This window comes from Hippocampus bargibanti, linkage group LG07 (assembly GCF_051943395.1).
Source record: "Hippocampus bargibanti isolate YZ-2025 linkage group LG07, ASM5194339v1, whole genome shotgun sequence".
Lineage (NCBI taxonomy): Eukaryota > Metazoa > Chordata > Actinopteri > Syngnathiformes > Syngnathidae > Hippocampus > Hippocampus bargibanti.
This window is the reverse complement of record NC_142740.1, coordinates 22193668-22213454: the sequence shown is the minus strand read 5'-3', so window position 1 is coordinate 22213454 and position 19787 is coordinate 22193668. Positions and strand designations below refer to the sequence as shown.

General features: G+C 40.6%; 1 protein-coding gene across 10 annotated transcripts in view; it reads right to left on the bottom strand.

The window, feature by feature from the left end:
• ephb3b (eph receptor B3b) overlaps nucleotides 1–19787 on the bottom strand; it is a 65344-nt gene that overhangs the window by 4560 nt on the left and 40997 nt on the right. For 2 of the 10 annotated variants that reach the window (XM_088999924.1, XM_088999933.1), the window contains exons 4-14: nucleotides 15791–15946; nucleotides 14447–14782; nucleotides 12112–12248; nucleotides 11370–11532; nucleotides 11067–11175; nucleotides 9595–9647; nucleotides 8905–9144; nucleotides 4835–5082; nucleotides 4248–4463; nucleotides 3422–3607; nucleotides 2946–3145 (exon numbers count right to left, since the gene is read on the bottom strand). In XM_088999924.1, coding sequence (XP_088856050.1) covers nucleotides 2946–3145; nucleotides 3422–3607; nucleotides 4248–4463; nucleotides 4835–5082; nucleotides 8905–9144; nucleotides 9595–9647; nucleotides 11067–11175; nucleotides 11370–11532; nucleotides 12112–12248; nucleotides 14447–14782; nucleotides 15791–15946 — 2044 coding nt within the window. The remainder of the gene's footprint in view (nucleotides 1–2945; nucleotides 3146–3421; nucleotides 3608–4247; nucleotides 4464–4834; nucleotides 5083–8904; nucleotides 9145–9594; nucleotides 9648–11066; nucleotides 11176–11369; nucleotides 11533–12111; nucleotides 12249–14446; nucleotides 14783–15790; nucleotides 15947–19787) is intronic. The other 8 variants (XM_088999932.1, XM_088999934.1, XM_088999928.1 and 5 more) reach the window with 7 other exon arrangements.

Here is a 19787-nt window from a genome sequence, read left to right as displayed (position 1 = left end):
TGAGGGCTAGTTCATGTTGTACTGCCTGAAGACAGCTGGGATACGGTCTAGCATGCCTTTGACCTACGTGATGATCAGCGGATTAGAAAATGAACGGATGCACAGGAATGATTTCAAATCATCTGGATCAAGATATATTTTTTCTGCTTAAAAAAACGAAACAAAAAAAACATATGTAAATCCAGATGATTCAATTATGTGAGGTCACTTGACAAAACAAAATTGGCATAATTCAACACATCATTTTGTTTGTGTAGTGACCAGAGTTGGATGCTTACAAATGAACTCTGACATTTGATGAACAAAACAAAAGTAATAATAATCCATCCATTCATCCATTTTCCGTACGGTTTATTCCTCATTAGGGTCTCGGGGGGTGCTGGAACCACCTTCACAGTGCAGAGGTCGGCGGTTTGCGTCCCGGTCCGGCCTCCCTGTGTGGAGTTTGCATGTTCTCCCCGGGCACGCATGGATTTTCTCCGGGTCCTCCGGTTTCCTCCCACACTCCAAAAATATGCACGGCAGGCAGATTGACCACTCCAAATTGTCCCTAGGTGTGTGTGTGAAAGTGACTGTTGTACGTCTTTGTGTGCCCTGCCATTGGCTGGCAAACCAAATCAGGGTGTCCCCGCCTCGTGCCCGAAGACAGCTGAGATAGGCTCCAGCACCCCCCGCGACCTTAATGAGGAATAAGCGGTACGGAAAATGGATGGATGGAATACTACTACTACTACTACTACTACTACTAATAATAATAATAATAATAAAACATTTTATTTTCAAGCGCCTTTCAAAGCTCTCGAGGAGTTTTGGAATTCGATAACAGTTCGACTATTCGATAATAGTCCAGCACTCAACCATTACAATTACAAAATCGGAATATTGAATACCGAAAAGTGACCTGGGAAACAAGGATTGTAAACGATTTAGAGCTTTGGTTTGTAATGCAATAATATATAGGAGGCAAGGCTGGGCGGGTCTTTTTTGTAAAGGCAACATTGGAATAATGAAAAGCTGTTTGAGTTTGGAAAAACATATAAATGAACATACAAAATCCCCTAAAAATGTGTATGAATGAAAAGGAAATACAATATTTGTTACAAAAACTTCTAATTACATTTAAAAACCTTTTGTCTTTGGAGTTTTGGAGCGTGCTAGTGAAAACTGATCAACATTCATGACATAGTAGGGTGAAAAAGAGCATTGTAAAAACCTGGAAATACTGTATGTATTATTGCATCTATGGGAATCTATTTATTGAATGAAATAACCATTGGAGGGGTTGTATTACAACAAATTAAATTAACAATGAACTGTTCGTTTTTGTTTTATTTTTGCTTATCACACAGTTTAGTTTGTGAGTGACTATTATGTAGATTTATATGTATAATAGATTTATATATAACCTTTCATCCAGACAGTATTGCACCATGACACAAAGGGGCCCCCTTTTTTCACAAAACTCCCCCAAGCCCCTCTGCTGATCAGTGCTACACATCGATGGCCCACCTTGGAAGTCTAATAAAACTGCAAGAACTCCGAGAAAATTGGAGTGGATGAAGAAAAGGTGGGAATAACAGTTCTAGGGAAATGTGTGGAGGGGAAAAGTTTGCAAGAAGATAGAACTGGGAACACCCAAAGAGAAAGAGTGCTACTGTCTCCCCTCTTCTCTGCTCTGTTGATTCCCGGCATCCGTTTTGATGGAATTAGATTAATTAATTAAAAGAATGAAGAATGAAGAACGTGGGAAAAAAGAAAAAAACAGCAGACAAAGTACTGTAGCTAATAACTGTGATACAGAGGCTCCATTGAGTGGTGTAGATTGAGTGATTTTTAATAAAAGCCATGCTTCGGTGCCCAAGGCCTTCGGCTGTTGTTAAAGTCAGACCAGGGCTCTTCTTTAATGGTGCATTTTTGGTGCTCCTTCTTGAAAGTTAGCTTCAAAAAGATCCACTGGCCACATGTAATAAACCGGTTGGAGCACAGTAAGGATGCAAAATAATGTCCGGCTCCCTCCAATGATAATGACATGGGCAACAACTAAAATGCCTGGAACTGTGACAGTTCGTACAAACTATGGTCATTATTTTTTTTCTTCAAAACTCCAAAGCAGTGGCTGTTTGGAATGTCTGTTTGGAAATCTTAAGAGACCCAAAAGAAGAAAATGCATAAATGGCCAAAGCAATGTGTGTTGGAAGGCTAGCATAAACAATTCTGTTGCTCATTACTCCGGCCACCCTGTGGTGCAGTCCGTACTGATGTCAAACATCACAGTTTCACATGAGGCAAATAACGTTTTGCCAAACTATGTTAGCTTGCCCCCAGCTAGCCTACAATGCCAAACAGGACAATAGTCTCTCAATTTTGCAGATTTGTCGGCAGGAGGCCACCTCTCTGCTGGCCTGTTTTAAATCTTGTTAGTGGCTAATTAAAAGGCGCTCCAATCTTCTTTGTGCATTGCCTTAATACAGCTAATTAACCGCAAGCTTAATCTTCTAAGAACGGCACTACAGTGGCCAACTGAGACCCTAGTTTCCCCCAAGAGCACAACCCAGGATTGTCTGCAGACCCCCCTCAGGATAAAAATACACTGATACAGGGACAGATAGGTAGGTCACCCCCACCCCAATCTCCGTGACTCAAACTCCGTCACCATACATCCTTCAAACTCTTTCCAAGAAACAGCTTGTCGATAATGGCAGTGCAACAAAGTACATCTATCATAAGTGAATTCTGCCTTTGTATTTTGGACCCATATATAAGAACATGGTGACACTTTCAATGTTTGCCCAACTAAATGTATTATTGCGGTAACTGGGTTATGTGTAAGTAGTACATAGCATTTTAAGTAATTGCATGACTAAAGCCATAATTTCAAGATTTTTCAGGGACCAGTCCAAGTAACCAATCATTCTTGTTATCTCTGAACCAGTTCTCCTACATACCCAGTAGATTGTGTGCTGTTGGTGACCACCTTAAGGCTGGCCGCATTGCGGATGAGTTTATCCAAGGTGGCGACAATCTGGGTGAATTTTGGCCGTAGGTTGCGCTCTTTCACCCAGCAGTCTAACATGAGCTGATGTAGTGCTGTGGGGCAGTCCATCGGCGGGGGCAATCGATAGTCCTGCTCCACTGCATTTATCACCTGTGGAACGATAAAGGAAGATGACAACGATTAACTCCATTAGCCAAATATTTTGGTAAGGGAACGGAAAATGAGAAAAACAACAAAAACAAAACAACCAAAATGTTTAAAGAGAAATCGGTTGAATAGTAGTGGTTGGTAGGTTGAAATGGAAAAAAATGTTGGAAATGCACAGATAAGCAATGAAAAAACTGGCTATTTCCAGTCCACAATGCAATACATTTAAATGTAAACGTTTAACAGTCTTTAAAATATGCATGTCACTTCTGAACTTACATCTTGATTACTCATGTCCCAGTATGGCCGCTCTCCATATGACATCACTTCCCACATGACAATTCCATAGCTCCACACATCGCTCGCTGAGGTGAACTTCCTGTAGGCAATTGCCTCCGGTGCCGTCCATCGAATTGGGATCTTCCCTCCCTGTGGATATGCGAATGAGTAGGTGAGCATGAAATACTGGAGGGATGGAGCACAAACACAGTCACACACATACAACAGGAAAAGAGAGTGTGAGATAAATGCAATCCGAGGAAACATTTATGCACAAACACATGGGTGCAACGTGCAGAACACACTGGGTTAGTAGCATGGATCCAAAACTATGACACATAGGAACATATGACGTTTGGATAACAATGAATACAGTCTGTACAATATGTCAATTAGTATGTATAGCTAAATGTGTACTTTTAAGCTCAATATGTAACATTTATTTCCTCTCAATACAAGCAAAACATTAATTATTCTCTGAAGTATGTATTTACTTATTTGGCTAAGTCAGGTAATTGAGACCCTTTTCTCATTTACAAGTGTCTTGCCAAGGGAAATTTCGAGCCACTGAACAACACCTTCTACCAAATGAGCCGACCACACTCACTCCTCTACGAAAGTAGTTGCTGTCACGTTGGTGTTATAAACAGACCAAAAAATTAAGATCTAAGTCCCTTCCCTTTGTCCTTGGTTAGAAAATATATTAGCAGTGTCAAGTGGCTGCTACCGTCTTATAGACCGCTTTTGTGAGTTGGGCTCAAATGTATAACTTATTGATGAATGCATGCTTTAGTCTACACAAAAACAACAAAATGTTAAAGCTTACCAGTGAGCTTGTGTAAGTAGGGTCTGTAGCGTCGTCTTCAAGGAAACGAGACAGGCCGAAGTCAGACACCTTGCAGACCAGGTTACTGTTGACCAGGATGTTACGGGCAGCCAAGTCTCTATGTACGTAATTCATATCTGACAGGTACTTCATGCCTGCTGCGATGCCACGCAGCATGCCAACAAGCTGAATCACTGTGAACTGCCCATCATTGAGCTGACAATGCGAGAGAGAAAACAAGAGTTCAACTGATTTGGAGAATAAGCTTGATGTTTTCTTGCCTTTTCGTTATGCATCACTGTTATGTGAGTTATGAGTACTCGTTTTATTGACATCTTCTCATCATTCACTTTACTGCATCTTTCAGACTTCATACTTTCCAATATCTCTTTTAAGGGTCACCCTTTACATTTACATAAACAGATTTGAAAATGAAGACCTTGGGTGAGCAAAGTAAGCAATATTTAAAAAAACTGCACATTTTGGTGCAAACATTTGAAGTGCAGTGTCTAAGCATTAAGCAAACTGTAAAAAAATGATAAAAACACAAATCAATAAAATACAGAATCCATGAGTTTTAGCCTCACTCGAAGGAACGAATCCAGTGCTCCATTTTCCATGAACTCGGTCACAATCATCACTGGTCGACTCTTGGTGACCACCCCTTCCAAGCGAATGATATTGGGGTGGTCAAACTGGCCCATGATAGATGCCTCTGAAAGGAAGTCTCTCCTCTGTCGGTCAGTGTAGCCCACTTTGAGAGTCTTGATGGCGACAATGATCTCACGGCGGCCGGGTAGCTTGAGGCGACCACGGCATACTTCACCAAACTCTCCTGTGTGAGTCCAGGTGGTGATAGCCCAAAAGAAGCGGCAAAGGAGAGTAACAATGGAAAGAGAGAGAGAGACAGAGAGAGAGAGAGAGAGAGAGAGAGAGAGAGAGAGAGAGAGAGAGAGAGAGAGAGAGAGAGAGAGAGAGAGAGAGAGAGGCAGACAGACAGAGAGGCAGACAGACATAGGGTGGGAATAAATGTACAATGGTGAAGTGGAGGAAAGTGGGGGAGAAGAGGGAAGAGGGAACAATTAACTGGTTAGAACCAAGGAGTCAGGGAAGGGCAGCAAGTGTGGGACAGGGGGAACTGCATGAGAAAACCAGGACTCTAGGCCATAGTCAAAGGATGGTGATGATGGAGGAGCATATAGTGATTATATGCCAATCAACTCAAGCGTTTGATGCAAAATGTGAGCTAAATAATGGCATATGATGAGGATAGGAGTGGATCGGGTAGTGATTAGGAAAGGGTGGCATTTACGGGGGATGGAGTTAAGCTTTGGAAAGGTCGGAGAAGTAGGCGCAGGAGGAAGCGATAGGTGGAGATAGAAGTTTGTGGGTTCTGGTGCCGGTTGATGGTTTGCATTTCGTTTCTGTACCAAGCATGGTGGGCCAGAGTGATGCGTGTCAACAACAGTCAAAAGGTTACACAGTGAAGGAAGTTGTGGACAATGTAATGATGGAAAGGGGTAGGGGGAGCAGGAGGACATGGAAGACGGGATTGTCACTGCGAATCCTGGGAAACAACGGGTTTCAAGTAGTAGCCTCAGCAGCAGCAGAATTATAGTAGTAGTAGTAGTAGTAGTAGTAGTAGTAGTAGTAGTGGTAGTAGTAGTAGTAGTAGCAGCAGTAGTAAAGATAGTAGTCAAAGCACTAGTAGGAAATTCCCTTCTCTGCCATCACAGTAGACTCTATTTTGACTTAGATACAACAATAAGAAAAATCAAGCTCACTTAGCACAATCATGCAGTATTCTGAGCAGAAATATGACTATAAAATATAGCAAACGTGAAAAGTTTGACCATTGAAACAACACGAATTGGAAGGGAAGGCTTTTCAAGGAGGAAACTAACCAGAAAAAAATTGTTATGTGCAATGCTTGTGTGTCAAAGTCAAAACTAGCTTGGCCAAATTTATTCTCAAATTACTTCAGTGGCATCCAACCAATTGTGGCAATGGGGTCACTATTGTATCTTCCTGTTTCAAAAATATCTTTGACTCGAGGGGGTAATGTAAGTCAATGCTACTCTGTAAAGTTCTGGGAATTGACTGCATTTGAGACCAAATGTGCCCCAGGCGATGCTTAACTGAAAGTTACTTTACAAACTAGAAGCAACAAATTTGGCTACTCTTCATTTTTAAATATTTACCCCGAAAAAAATTACAAGGAAACCCAAAACTGATAGTAGTGTGAGATTGAAGTCGCATTTAGCCTAACTTCTGGTTTCCTTTAGAGTCAAGAATAGAATTGCGTTACCATGCAATGCTCCTCCAGAAAAACAAATATTGTCCTTGCACAACTACTCTTTAGTTTCCTGGATTGGTTTCACAAAGATATGACTTTAGCATAGATAATAGATCAAACACGTTTTAAAATTGAGGGTTCCACAAAACTAACTATTTTAGTTGCATTCAAACTACACTGAATTAAACTCACAACTGAATCACAGCAGTCAACAATGTTTCGAAGCAGCGCGAAAAATGTCTCCACTTTCCTTGACAACAGGACATTTAAAGGACAACCGACGTCACTTTTTTGTTTTTTTTAACTGACACCAGAAAAACATTTTATAGCATCCAAAATATCCAAAACACACAGTATGATATTTTTAGTCAAATGCAAAACACCAATAAAAATGACTTAAAATGTCCAAAATCTGCAAAAAATTGAGCTACGAATTGGGCATTTTCAGAAAGTCCCACCCCCCAGTTCGTGACTTCACGCCAAAACGTCTTGCATTGCTTGTGAATCAAAACAATGGCTTCAGATTCGGAGAATATGCTTTCTTGTTACACATACAGTTATGAATATGATTCAAATAGTTCTGAAGAGGAAAGCATACATGTTTGCAATCGATGTAATGTAATAATTTATTTGTGCCATTTTGAGGCAACATTGGGGGAAAATCTCTCACCCAAAAAAAGAGGCACAAAATGGCGACCTCCAGTGACCACCTCCATTTCCACAGGCTGATAAATTCCTTATATGGCGCTTGGACGCCCTCTTCTGGCCTTCTGGTGGCTTTGGGTGCAACACGAGGTCCACAGACCAAACAAATACAGCAAAATACATTGACGTGATGGAAGGACCGCTACAATGTGTCTTTTTTACGGTCAAGCGCGGTCTTTTAGTGACGTCACGTATGGACTCGTCACAAACTCATATTCAGCGCGAGTCTTAAAATATAAAATATAGCTATATGCGGTGGAATCTTTGTAAAATATGCTCAGTAGAAGTCATTTGAAGCCATTTTACAAATTATGGACACAACTTGTCCGGAGACGTCGGTTGTCCTTTAAACTGTATATTATATGATCTTCAATCTTTTATGTCTGACAATAAAAAATGATACATTTCTTAAACTAGACGACCACGTAGAGGAGTCAAAGTGCAATTGGAATAGAAGAAAAATGAATAACTAGTGTTGCGTACAATCAGTAATGTGAATGGCTTGCTTTGGACATATTTCATGTAATTGAAAAAAAATAATTGCAATTGCCTGCCAACCAATTCAGGGTTGACCCCGCCCACCCCTAAGACATCTGGAATAGCCTACAGCAGGGGTGGGGAACCTATGGCTCGCTAGCCATATATGGCTCTTTTGATGATTGCATATGGCTCGCCGATAAAACTAAATACATATTGTCGTTTTTTTGCTGTTCATTTCCCGTTGGGGCTGCAGTTGGCGGAAAGCGCAATTTTGATTGGATGACACTGACCTAGAATGGCCGAAAGTGCCATTTTGATTGGATGATAGTGGCCGTCATGTTGAAACAGGTAAACGCCTCTTTAAATGAGCCCAACTAGTGCACTTCAGCATGAATGCACCGGAGCATTAGAGGGGAGAAAATGTTCTAATTCTAATTTGCAATGATACAATATCATCGATGAAACAGTCGAATGTCAGTGACATTTTAACAAGCACCATGTTAACGTTAGCATGAACATACTTCTGCGAGAAGTAGATTGCAGATAGCAAGTGTGGAAGCTTATGAGCCGTGTGCAGGCTAGCTAGCAGTAACTTCGCCTCTGGACCGGCAAATTGAATTTCATTCCGATCGTTTGCCTGGATTTTTACCAATCTCGAGGAACGGAAAACCATTCATGTAAACAGTGAGTACTATCACAAAGTTATTTTAAATAATACAATCTGATATTTTGTTGAAAAGTGATCGCGCGCGCGCGTGTGTGTGTGCGCGCGCAGCAAGCGTGGCTCTCACTGAAAAACATTTCTAAATATTTTACTTTTATGGCTCTGTTAGTCAAAAAGGTTCCCGACCCCTGGCTACAGCATGCGCTTGCAACTCTTGTGAAAATAAGCGGATCAAAAAACGGATAAATGAAACTAATCAAATGTACAGTGTTTGATAAACAGTATTGGGAGTTTCAATGAAACCACTTTGTGAAACCAGTCCAAAGATTGGTCTCAGCTTTCCCCAGTTTAAAAAAAATCATTGAACATAAAGGGTGTTACCACCTCCTGAAAAAATGGGAGTTGGAGTGCCTCGAAGAATTACATCTAATAAAAGAGTGCAATTTCCGAATAGAGTAGAGAGGAATTTGTAGTAGGTGGCAAGTCAGACGGGGAAGGTGGTAAGGGCATACCGATGAATTGAGTGAAAGTACCGCTTGGTGTGAAGTCCTCTAACGGTATGGCCTGGAGGTGACTAGCAGTCTTCCCCCTGTTGCTCAGGAGCTTTGGTGGGTTACCTGCGCCGATGACCTCCTCGATCTTCACACAGGAGACATCAATCTCTTTGGCAAATTCCCTCACGGCTTCGTTTGGGTCCTCATAGGTGAACGGGTCAATGTAGACCTTCATTCCCGGAGTGACTATAGGGGATTCAGTGGCAAGAACGGGAGAGTGAATCTATGTTGCCAAGTTGAGTTCAATCGATGTACATGTTGACACCCAGCACCACTACTCAATTTAGCTAGGTATCATTCCCCGCAAAGCTATTCGGGCTGAAGTTTCCGAACACAGACTGTGGAGGCTGGATGGCAGTATCAGCAGCTGAAGTGACTAATCCTTGTCTACCGATCGTCACATTGCAGTGTCCCGTGTTTCACCCTTCCGCTACCATGGCTTGTGTCATGGAACAGGGTACCAAATTAAAAAGTTATTTTGGCAACTTTAGTACAGAGCGATGGATTTGGTCGGAATATTTTATTTCTTCTCTTAAAACACCAAATTAGTATTATTAAAATAGTTTACCTATTTACATTTCTCAGTGGGAAAAAAATGATTTAGTTGATGGGACGGAAATGAAAAGTATACGCCAACAAAATACTTACTGTATTGCTGTAGTTTTTCTGTGTACTCTGACTCTGAACCATTCCTTTGTTTTCTGTTTAAAAAAAAAAGAATAAATAAAACAATAAAAACAATAATTATTTCATCATGTGGGCAACAAAAGGTAAAACATATGGTGATGTGACAGATCATGTTTACTATCTGGAACTGCAAAACCACACACCTGTGACGCAAACAGAAAACAGTTGATGCAGATTGCAACAGTGCTGATTTCTGTCACTTTTTGTATCAAAACAACAAGTAATATAATAGTTCAATCTTTGTACCTTCAACATGACCAGCAAACTGTTTGCCTTCCTTTAACTTTAATCAAACTAGTACATTTAATTCACTTGACAGTAGGTGCTCAGATTCCTGATCTCTTGCTGTGTTTTTAATACACTCTACATATTTATTTTTCACCCTGCCCCTTTCACTCCTGTTTGCTAATATTTTCATTTTTACAGCATCTGTACTCAAAGAGGTTGGATATTGTTTACAAATATGATGATGTATGGCACAGTTTTTTATTAAATCTCTGTGTGCCTTTGTTGTGTAACCGGTAACCAGTGCAATAATACAGGGTTTTGATTTGCATCTTATTTCAAATTATAATTTGGTTCCGGCGTTTTTGTGTTATTATTTGCCGTGTTCTTTTAATGCCGTCGAAGCAGTAGTTAAGCCGAGACCCTGCGAGAGACACAATGAAACGGTGTGAAAATGGAGGAGAGTGGAGAGGCAGGAGTGGGAGCAAAGGGGGAGCCAGGGAGATTATTATTCAGTGTAGCATGACCGATGCCCACGCTTGTCAGCCACTGCCTGAGAAGGGAACTGAGTGGGCGCCTGTCGGTGGTTGGTGCAAACCTTTCACACGTATATTAGCGCACACGTGGCACAGTACCTGACAAATAAATAAGTTGCGTTAGGAAAACAGATATGTTGAAACTTGTGTGATATTCCACTTTGTGAAAGGTGTAAAGAGAGGCCTTTATCCTCCAAATACTGTAAAAGGACCTTGTAGAAGAGGCCCAATTGCATAACTGGTGCTGAGCTTCTTGCTCAACCCTACTACGTCGAATGTTGTGTCCAATGTGGAAAGGCTATTCTCATCAAAATAGTTGACTATTCAAAGACTCACAAGACTGTCTTGGATTCAGTGGTCTCCAAGGTGGCACACAACAAGCAATCGACTGAGGCTGTCCTGAGGTGGACTGGAGGACATGTAAACAAAGTTGACATTTGAAGCTATCTTGGTTCATTCACGTTGAACTGAAAATGCCCTTTGCAAAACGGCTATCTCTTTCAACGTGTTCTGAAGGATTACGTGATTTGAAAAAGTGACTTTTTGCCGTAATGCTGCTCAAAAAATGCTCAAGCTTGCCAATCCAGTCATCCACCCCTACAGCATATCATCCTAGCTTGGTTGACATTTACAGTAAATTTGTGTGCCATTCAATGTGAATCATATTTATACCTGAGGCAGACAATGGCGATGACCACAACAGCAATGATAAAGACAAATACTGCAGTGGCTGATCCTACGATGAGAGGAAGTTGCTCCTGCCATAGTTTTGGTGGGTCACCTTGAGGGTCAAAGAGAAAGAAAAGTTTTGATACCAACTGGGTAAAAAAAATTAAATGTTTACAATTTGTTTGTATCATGAAACCAATGTTTTTTTAAACTAAATATTTATATTTATACTGTCGCGTTCATGAAGATGATGCTGTTAAAATCCATATACCCCAGAATATCAAAATGTGTATCAGAGTGACATACTTTGCAGGTTTGTACTGAAGTCGGCTGCGTTGCTATAACGGCCATAACCAGCCACTGTTCGCGCACGGACCTGCACCACATAAGGCGTACCAGCCTTGAGACCTTCGATGCGGGCATTGCTGCGTTGGGCCGTCATGGTATGAGCGATAGCTTCACCCTGATCCTGCAGAGAAACATAGTCAATGATGAAAACCAGTCAAAAATACAAGATCCCTGCGTTGTCTCATTAAGCCTCATGCCAGCTACTGTTCCTAGCACGGCTGACCAATTTCACTTTGTTAACAGGTGAAAAGGAATGAAAAAAGTAAGGAATAGAAATAGTGAGACACAATCAAGTTGCCTTGCAAATCCATTGGGATGGGGGCAAGACAACAAATGGAAGATATCCACTCAATGTGTCTGTTTACTCATTAAGGCACTTCCAGTCACCATTCTGTGCTCCCCTTTCTAATGGGAGAATGGGGATAAAACTAGGGGTGTTATGGAAGGCAAAGAAGGAGAAAAAGAATCAGGCGCGTCCAAAAATCCAGTGTAGAATGATGATATAGTACTTTAAATACTCAGGCATGGATAGAATGAAAGGGGAATAATCGGGGAGGATTACGCAAAGATTGGGAACAGTGACTTGCTTTGCTGCAAGAATGTGTTTATCAGTGGTGGCATTGTTTTCCTCATTTCTAAATGCACAGATGACACTGTGTCCATGAGTGTCAGTGAAATTGGATTGAATTAGAGGATTTACATTTGTGTTTGCCTTCTCATGGTACTTAATCTCATAATCCAAAATGATTCCGTTGGGTTTGTCTGGAGGGAGCCAGGATAGGGCCATGGTACTTGCTGTGGCTGCCATCAGGTGAACCGTGGGAACTGCAGATGGAGCTACAAAAGACAGAAGGGACACATTTCCATATTAGGTGGGTGTTGAAGGTATTAAAATCCAGGGCATTTGCTTAGTCACAAAAGTTTTGAATTTCATTCAACGATTTTTATTTATTATCATTTATAGAAAATGATCTGAACATAAGGATATACCACACTAAAAATCGGCACTTATAATCAGAACATATATATCGCACAGACGTATACAACACAACTGAATTTCCAGGATTTATTCGCCTGAAGTGATCTATGTCATATATAACACTCCCCATTCCTCTTCGGGCCCAGGCCTGTTCTGTACACCTGACTCACTTTTTCCTACATTTCGACCTTTTTTTCATTACACGCTGTCTTGAAATGTGCTTGTCTCCTTTTCCACATTTGCGACTTTCCTTTGACATTTTGCACTCTTTATCAATATTCATTTTTTTATCATTGTGACAGCATTGTGTCACCTTTTGCTCTTAAATTATCATTTTCCTCAGCAAACCAAACCCTGCTGCTTCACCATTCTTGTACAAACATGTGATGCAAACTCCATTTTTTGTTGTTTGATCCCCTACCACTTGCATTTTTTTCCTTGTCCAAATCCAGCTTGTTTCTGGGGCAAGGAATCCTTCTGTTTCTCCTGTGACCTTTTTGATCCCCCAAAGCCTTTTCTGTCTCCCTCCCATACAAGCCCACCCTATCCTAGACCTCCACAACACCTCTTTCTTTCTGAAATGAAACAATGAGTCCCGGGTAGATCCCCTGCTTACTCCTGCTGTGGGATTAAGCTCTGTGCTGCAGGAGCAGATGTGGAAGTAACGATGGAGGTGGCCTCCGTGGCTTATCACCTCCCTTGTATTTATTTTGGTTCTTAAAGTTGAATGCACATTCGGGGAAGGTTGGGTCTGCACTGGGAGTAATCTAATCACAGACGATGCCCTCTTTTCCTCTCCTCTTGCCCTGATCTGACCTATGCTACCATGAATAGACATTGGGTTCTGTCCTTTGTAGTGCAGCAACTCTCGATAAAACATTGAGAGCCTATCATGAGAGCCTATTGAACCCTCAGGTCTAAGACGCAAAAAGAAAAGACATTCCTATGGCATCTTTTAGAAGAGTGGAGGGTCAAGGGAAAAGGACAAGCCCACAGAGAAAAAAAATATGAGGGGCATTGGACATTAAACAATCCTTTGTTTTCTGGTCTTCCAAAAATAGCAAATTTAACAAAGCCAGCAAATATACCCAAAACTAAGCTTTTAAGAGCCCAGAGAATCTCAACAAATGAAAGTTGACATACTTTCTTCTTAAAGTACTGCAGTCAAATTCAGATAGTTCTATTTGATCCAATTTTTACTACTGCTATGACTACTAAGAATACTGATAATAATAAAAGTAATAAAAAATAAAAAACAATCAAATGGGATTTGCAATATTTGTATGTTTAAATGCATTTGATATTCCTGCTATCTTCTGCAAATCTACAAAAACAAAAATAAAAAAAATACACAATTATTACATTGACCTAGTCACTGGTGTTGCTGTAAGCTGATGGTGGGTTAGGAACAGTTGGTTGCTAGAATATTGAAGGTTCAACATGGTAAATACAATCTACTTTCTACTTGTACTTGGAGTTGTGGACGACTAAAGAATAAATAGAAAACATATTTTGAAAAAAATCAGGTTCAGTTATAGTAGATCTCGCTCTTCAAAATAACAGCATAGTTTGTTTACTGTCTTGCAGTATATGTATTATATAAAAAACATAAAAAATGCATTACCATACCCTTATAATTAACGTGGCAATGTTAGAATGTCAACAGAGGGAAAAAATGTATTTCTTGTCTTCATTTTATTTCTTTGATGATATACTCACTGAACAGACTTAACCACCCATGGACTACAAAGTAACACACCTGTTCGGTGGCAGCCATGCCCAGCCAAACATTGCTATTTGTGTTCTAAAAACTCAACTGTGTGAACAATGTGTTTGTAAATGTTCTGATTAAATGGTTGATATACCTGAATGTTACTCAAAACGCATCATCGGATTGAATTTAATCATTTCAACCAAAAAATGGTGAGACATATATTGGGAATTTATTTTATTTATTTTATTATCCTTTGTCTTAGTTTCTTTCTTTTGTGATTTCTTTATCCATAATTAAACTGTTGACCATCATTTGGAGTCAGAACTGTGCAGTTTCACTTACCGGCTTGATTAGTGGTGATGTTCACAGTAGAAAACTGAGGTGTGTAAGGGCTTTTGTTGGAAACTCCATTGACTGCCTGAATCTCAAAGCTGTACTGGGTATGGGCTTGTAGATTGCGCACCGCCACTCGACGCTGCATCAAACCCAGGTGGCGCGGCAAGATATCCACGTTGTCATCGCAGCGGGAACACATTCCACGTTCAGGCAGGCACTTCTTACAGATGATGTTATAGAAGGTGTCATCGCGGCCACCCAGATCCCGTGGCTCACTCCATTCCAGGACAAGTGAGGTTTCATTCACACTGGAGATGACATTACGTGGGGCGGAGGGAACAGCTGCAATAGACATGAAAGGATGAGGAAAATAGGTTGGGAAGCTGTATGACTTAAATCCCTCATACGTCTAGGGTGCATTGAAATGTGCGTATTTGTTAGAGGAATTATCTGCGAGACAATAAAAGTTCAAATTGCTTCATTAAACGTTCACTTGAAATATATTGTAACATATCTTGTACACTTTTGCTGTCATGTTGTTTTCACATTAATTGGAACAATTTATTTCTTCCACTAGTTCCACTAGAATTACATCCCGACTTCCACTCCCTTTTTGTGTGTGTTTGTGTGTGCGTGCATGCGTGTGTGTGTGTGTGTGTGTGTGTGTGTGTGTGTGTGTGTGTGTGTGTGTGTGTGTGTGTGTGTGTGTGTGTGTGTGTGTGTGTGTGTGTGTGTGTGTGTGCGTGTGTATCCGTGTATGTATGCACATGCAATGTAGGATGCAGGATGACTGAGAAAATCTATTGGCAATTCTTATCCAATTACCAGAACATTTTTTCTCATTGGACTGGGAAGCACGCATCCCCATACACCATGCCACTAACCACCTCACACCAACAACTGACAGGAAATGGAGATTCCTCCCATCTCTCCAGTGAATACATGCTTTCCTATATGTACATGTTTGCATTTAATAAAAGCACGGTTTGGCTATAAAAAACACTGACGATAGACAGACTTCTGTTGGAAGGCAGTTGAGCCCGAATGATAACTTTTCAGATAACAGTGGGAAAGCAAACAGATGTGTTTGCCTTCTGTGTGCCCCAGTGGGAAGAAACTCCTGTTCTGAGCGGTGATAACGCTTATTGATGGCCCTAAATCCATGAGGGAAGTTGAGGCCATATGACCATGACTTTAGAATTAATTCAGCTGCCAGGGACACTCTCACCTCTGCATCATCTTTCTCAGCCCAATTTTCATGGGACATAGCGGAAGGACAGATGGGTAGGTGGACAGAAGGGTGTATGTAGGTATATACAGTATATGAAAGCAAAAGTAATCCTCACTTACTTGTGCATGGAGAGTCAGGCGTGTCTGTGTCTGAGCGGTGGTAACCGTTTCGACAGGAGCAAACGCTTGCCGCTCCGGCACTGGCACGGCTGTTTGCCGGACAAGGCAAGCAGAAGCCTTCCCCCTGCTTGTACTTGAAAGTGCCAGGGCTGCAAGCTAATGTGGGAAAGATGAAAGATGGAAAACAAAAGTGTGACTAATCCCGAATCACCGATTCTGAAAATAATTTTAATATTACAGCATTAAGTACAATCATATTTGGTCCAACATATATCACAATTTCCTAATTGGAAATATGTATCTTCCTTGAAGGAAAACCTTTTAGATGGATTAACAACCTAATTCTATTGCACAACTATGATTTTGCAATGATGCGGCCTACATTTGAAAGAGTGTCTGAGATTGCATGACTTGCCTTCTTATCGACAGGAATTGGTTCATTGTGTTTAATATAGTACATTGATTAGAATCAACAACTCACATGTTACGAAGATTTTTTTGCAAAAGTAGAGGTTTCAAATTAAGTAAACCAAATTTCGCACATGGTTCTTTGAAGTATAACATGAGCGCTAATTTGATCTGTGGATAAAAAAAAGACAAATAATAATGAGAATAATTGCTATTTTTTTATTATTGTAGATTTTGATTTATTTATTGGTGATTAATTGTTGCTCCATTCAAAAATGGACACATCTTATGTAGTTGCTTAAAGCTAACTTTAAAACAAGTTACACTGTATATTGTAAACATGCTGGTAAACTGGAAGTGGGACTAAAAGGTGTATCTTTGAAGTTATGATAACGTCATGTTAATGGAATTAAGATATGAATGACTTTTCAAAGTCATATGCAGTGTTTTGAAACTCATGACAAAAAGTTAGCGGGCACCCGGGCAGACAACTCTGAAAAGTTACCTGCCCCATTTTTCACAACTTGAAACACAATAAGACGACTAATCGCAAAAAAAAAAAAAATGTTGCGAAGTATGAAGGATTTTTTTTTAATTAAGGAAGTACCTACCAGAAATACTGCCTTGCTTAATTTATGGTAAATATCCCTTGTTGAAGATTTTGATCCAGTTGTCGTTTGTCGTCATGGTGCAAAATGTTTGCGTTGCGTTGTCCTGCTTCTGATTAGCTGCCGTGCCGAGTATGCAAATTGCCAAATGAACGTTCGTTTGGCAATTTGCATACCAATCAGAAGCATGTTTCGTGCTTCGGACTATACCATGACTCTAAAGTGTGCTTGAGAGTTTTGAAAGCCGCTTAGAAACAGGAGTCCATGTGACTTGTAGCGGTTTGCCTGTAGCTTTTGCTTTATAAGATAAACCAAACGTTTGATTTGAAAAAAAATATCTTTTTTTTCTTGAAGAAGTTGTCGGCCCCCTGGGCCGAGACGTTTTGAAAGTTGTACGCTATTTGAAACACTGTCATATGTAATATCGCACAAAATGAATGCATTTTATTGTTAATGACTGTCATGCAATCAGCTGGGGAACAAATGTCCCTCACCATGGCCTCTGAGTTTGATTTATTTTGGTTTAGACTTCCTGTTAAAAGGTCAAAGGTCATAGCAGCGGACCCCTTATTGCTCCCTCTGCGGTGTTCCTTTTCTCCAAAACTCAATATTAGCACATGGCCGGCAGTTGGCTAACTCGTGTACATTAGTCCTGAGTGTGTTTGTTCTTCAACCATTAATCAAAGTTATCCACACCACTGGCTAAAAGGAAGTAGTCTTGGGTAAACACATAAATATGACCTTGACATATAGCAGGCAGCTTCTTGCATGGCTACCAGTTAACTGAGCCCATCTAGGTTCGTTTTAGTTCACCCTAAATATAAAAGTATTTCCCAACTCAAAGCAGTTAGAAGTTTAGGATTTTAAACGTTAGCCAAATCAAAGAGGATGAGGAAGTGTCCCCATTAAATTAAGCTTTCTACTCGGATTTTAAAGTGCTGATCAATCACTTCTTGCAAGTAAAGAGGTCATACTCTGCCTTTTATCCATTTCCCCATAAGGAACCAACTAAAGAATGAGAGAAAGAGACAGGGGTAGAAAGAAAAAGGGGAGGGGAGGGGAAGATATGGAGGCAGTGAAAATGTTAATCCTGCAAGTGTCCCCCCCTCGCTCTTCCTCCTTTTCCTCTTCACTCTCCTGTGTCATATCCTCTCATGCAGAACATGGAGCTTAAGAAGCTGATTAAAATGTATGGTGAAATTGGAAAGTGTGGCGCAAAGAGAAAAATAAATGGGAAAGTAAATGAGTGGAAGGGAAAGCAGAGGCTCATCGATTAATAGCAATGCACACGTCCTTACTCTAAATTGGATGGTGTAATAATGAAAGAAATGGCCATCAGATTTGAATGAAATGAGGTTGGGGGGGAAATGAGCGGGACATAAATTGGGGAGTACCTTAGATGAGAAACACAGGAGCAAAAAAAATATAATAGATGGGGAGAGTACTACATCTTAAAATAAAACATGCGACCACAGCATCACATTTTAAATGTATACCAGTTCTAACAAAATATGCAGTATTGTTGGAAACTTTTGAAGGATTATAATTAGCAATAAGGCAGCAAGTGTGCATACAGAGGCAATTCTCCATAGACCTCTGCTCATAACTTGCCAGGAGCCTTATCTCATCCTGCTGTCTTTATTTGTCCTACACAACCCAAGCCTAATTTTACGCCGCCATACCTCTCAACACACACTTTCCATTTATCCTTCCCTCTCCTGCTGTCACCTGCACTCCATTTCAGACGAGACCTTGCTTGGCTAAATTCACCTTGCACTCAACCTCTGTGAACTCGTGTTCTCCATCAGCCTTGAAACTATCATCAGGGACCTCCCTGCTTTCATAAATAGGCAGCCTCGCCTGCATTTCCATTTATTTAGCAAACATGTGCCTTGGTTAAACTAAGGTCACAAGGGGAAACGCTTGCTGACAGTGTCATCTAAAGTGGATTGTTCTCTCTTGCAGATGTTGGATTAATGTTGCATCATTCATATACTGTAGGGGCCTTTGTGACCATGCTTCAAACCACACACACATTATATATATATATATATAGAGGCCAGGAAGCTTGAGGGTTCTGCGCAGTATCCGTGCTGTTCCCAGCACTGCGCTTTTCTGGACCGAGATATTCGATGTTGTTCCCGGGATCTGTTGCAACCACTCGTCGAGTTTGGGGGTCACTGCCCCGAGTGCTCCGACCACTACAGGCACGACTGTCACCTTTACCTTCCAGGCTCTCTCCAGCTCCTCTCTGAGCCCTTGGTATTTCTCGATTTTCTCATGTTCCTTCTTTGTGATGTTTCCATCACTTGGGACCGCTACATCCACGACAACGGCTTTCTTTTCCCCTTTATCTATGACCACGATATCTGGTTGGTTGGCCATTACCATCTTGTCGGTCTGTATCTGGAAGTCCCACAGGATCTTTGCTCGGTCATATATATATATATATATATATATATATATATATATATATATATATATATATATATATATATATATATATATATATATATATATATATACAGTAAAGTCTCGTTATATTGATATTCAAGGGAGTCCAAAAAAATATCGATATAACCGGGACTATCGATATATCCGACCCTGTTTGCATGTAATTTTCTCCGTGCGTGCATAGAAATAGTATCGATATAACTGGGACTATCGATATATCCGATATCGATATAACGAGACTTTACTGTATATATATACAGTAAAGTCTCGATATATCGATAACGGTTATATCGATAGTACTGCTTATTACGATACTATTTCTATGAACGCAAGGAGAAAATTTAAATGCCGCAGGATCGGATATATCGATAGTCCGGATATATCGATATTTTTTCTGACTCCCGAGAATATCGCTATAACGAGACTTTACTGTATTTACATACGTGTGTGTGTGTGTGTGTGTGTTCGTGCATATGAGTGTATGTGCGTGTGTATGTGGTTGTGTGTGTGTGTCAGTCATTGAAGAT